The following is a 2,758-nucleotide window of genomic DNA, read 5'->3' on the forward strand; positions in this document are numbered from 1 at the left end:
AGGGGGGAGTGGAGGAGGGGGGGCACATGGCATGCTCAACTTGCTCGGATCATGGAATCGCAGCCCGATCACATAAGGTGCTGCCATCATGGGGAAAACAACAGTGTCGCAGTGAAAAATTAGCAGGATTCTTTTACAATGAACATTTTTTTTTAACCAAAATAGAATAATATGCATGCAGTAATGCGCATATGTACGAGGCCGGGTTGAGTCTATCCTATCGCCATTTGGCGCCTTGTTGTGTACCACTGCTCGCAGGTCGTAAAAGCGTAACGAGGTAATCGACCAAATCATTTAGCGCCGTCGAGAGCAGCGCGCGGGTCGGCGGGGCTTTCAAACAGTCGCGGCCTCACCAGCGTCGTCGCCGTGGTGCCGTGGTCGGTGATTGACGGCGGCCGATGGGCAGCGGGCAGCACGAGCGGCGTCGTGTTGCCACCGCTTCAAATGATGTCTTTTTCCGTGGCCGCGAGCTCGTTGAGCTGCTCGTCGACTCGCTTATCGCGCTGCTCAAATCGACCGGTTTGGTCAGCTTGGCCGACACGTTAAATCGGCGTGGGGAGGGTCAAAGTTGTTTACGAATGCGTCAAATGCCTCTCTGGGGGGCAGCAGCGCGGGCGGTGGCATTTGAGGGGGGAAGGGGGTGGGGGGGTAGGTGGTCTGTTTCGAACATGCTCTCGCGTTTCAGTGAGGAAGAATGCTGCTGCTGCCACTAGGGTATCAAAAACAGGATATTTTCGGAGAAAGTTCGCAATCTTTCCAGAAAAAAATCGCATTTTTTTTTCTTAACGTTTCAGGAAAAATTTGAGTAATTTTTTACCAATTCAGAAGAAAAAAAATCTGCCAACAAATATTTGGTTTTGAACATTTGCTAATTTTATGCAAATTTGACTTGAAAATTCAAATCTCTAGCTGCCCCCCTACTTTAGGTCGTTACTATTGGTCTATATCAGTCTCTTCTCGGTCGCCTCGCGGCGCGCCGGGGGACGCGTTGTGCTTGCAGGGACGCTGTGGTGCGGCGCCGGCAACGTGGCCCGCTCGGAGGACGAGGTGGGCGTGTTCCGCTCCACGGACAAGTGCTGTCGCCAGCACGACAACTGTCCCGACAGCATCGCGGCCGGCGCCTCCAAGCACGGCCTGCGCAACACGGGCACCTTCACCAGGTCCACGCTCTTCACAAATTTTAAATCACGAAATTTTTCCCGAAAAATTTGAAACTTTTCAATAAGACAATTTTTTTTAAATCGAAAAATTTCTTGAGAAACTGAAAAAACACTTCAGTCATTCAAAAAAACAATCTGGAAAAATTTGCCGAAAATGTTTTTTCTGGAAAATTAAAATCCGTTGAAACCATAAACCTGAACAACCAAAACCAACCCCCGTCGTATGCTCCCTCCCCAGGTCACACTGCGACTGCGACGAGGCCTTTTACAACTGCCTCAAGGCGGACCGCAAGTCGATCGTGTCCGTGAAGGTGGGCTCGACGTACTTCAACCTGCTGCGGCCGCGATGCTTCCGCGCCGTCGGCCAGCCGTCCTGCGCCCCGAGGTAAGGCCTAGTAGGGGGTCGACGGGCACACCGGAGTAAACCTGGTGGAGTACACTCGGAGTACGTAGAGTACACCAGGAGTACACCAGGAGTACACGCGGAGTACACCCGGAGTACCCCCCCCCCCCTTGACACTGGAGCACACCAAGTACAGTTGTCGACCCCTCGGCCTCTGGTGAAGCCCGCACACCGTGCGCGCGCGCGCGTTGGGCTGCCTACCCCGGCCGGCGCGCTCTCACCGCGTGTGTCCATGGTGCTCTCTGTCCGCAGCGCGCCCGGCGGCGCCCCCGGCAACAACTGCACGGCGCCCTACCGCTGGTTCAACAACCGGCGCTTCTGATGGACAAAACTACCGTCAGCTGGTCCCGTCCGTCAGGTGATCCGCCAGGTGGCCGTCAATTGGCTTGTCTATGGTGTTGCAGCGCTGTGATGTCGTCGGTTGCTCGTTCGTCGGCTGCCCTTTCCGTCGACTGCTCTCTCTCGTTCCCGAAGGCTGTGGTTCAGAATATATCGTTTTGGCGCGGACACACGTATCGTTTAACGGTTTAGGCTTTTGCTTTTTATCACAGCTGCTCTGCTGTCACGAATGTAGTGTTAGTGTGTTTTCTAGTTCAATCGGGAAGAACTCTCCCGTAAAGAAAAGTATATTATTAAGAAGGTCGTGCGGAGAAGCTAGTCATTGTTGCTCTGTTACGGTATTTTGTCGTTGAGGCCGAGTTGAGAAAGATAGTCTACTTGCCGCATGTTTCTTTATAGTTTTATTTTTTAAATTCGTGGCTGGGTTGGCGTAGAGTGTGATAACAAATAGTCAAGCAGTGAGCGTGTCGATGCACCACTGGAAAGTAAAAAAAGACATGTAGATCAAAGACGTTTTATATTAGTTGTAGTTACTGTTAAAAGACCTTATTTATTTATGTTATTTTGATGTGAATTATTTATCGCATGGGAGAACGTCTTACCAAGGCCTTCTCTATGTTTTATCGAGAGACCTAAACCAGAGGTGAAAGAATACACGAAAAATAAAAAGTAAACGACATGGTTCGCTTATTTCACCCACACAACCACACACATGCGGGCACCCGCCTATGGAAGGTAAGTTTGTCAAACCTGCAACGTGTTTTCAGCTCCCCTGCGCGAACCAAGTTAAGTGAGTCGTGAGCCAAGACTTAGACTTGCGCGGGCGGTAAGCCGCGGCGAAGGAAGAAACCTCAAA

General features: G+C 51.3%; 1 protein-coding gene across 1 annotated transcript in view; it reads left to right on the forward strand.

The window, feature by feature from the left end:
• Positions 1-2,576, forward strand: part of LOC113211003 (uncharacterized) — a 24,098-nt gene extending 21,522 nt beyond the window's left edge. The window contains exons 3-5 of the mRNA XM_026429238.2: positions 1,001-1,160; positions 1,399-1,545; positions 1,816-2,576. Of these exons, the coding sequence (XP_026285023.1) occupies positions 1,001-1,160; positions 1,399-1,545; positions 1,816-1,885 (377 nt within the window). The 3' untranslated portion in view covers positions 1,886-2,576. The remainder of the gene's footprint in view (positions 1-1,000; positions 1,161-1,398; positions 1,546-1,815) is intronic.
• Positions 2,577-2,758: the final 182 nt, after the last annotated feature.

Source organism: Frankliniella occidentalis, unplaced genomic scaffold (assembly GCF_000697945.3).
Source record: "Frankliniella occidentalis isolate FOCC.00 unplaced genomic scaffold, Focc_3.1 Scaffold3, whole genome shotgun sequence".
In the NCBI taxonomy this organism is placed as follows: domain Eukaryota; kingdom Metazoa; phylum Arthropoda; class Insecta; order Thysanoptera; family Thripidae; genus Frankliniella; species Frankliniella occidentalis.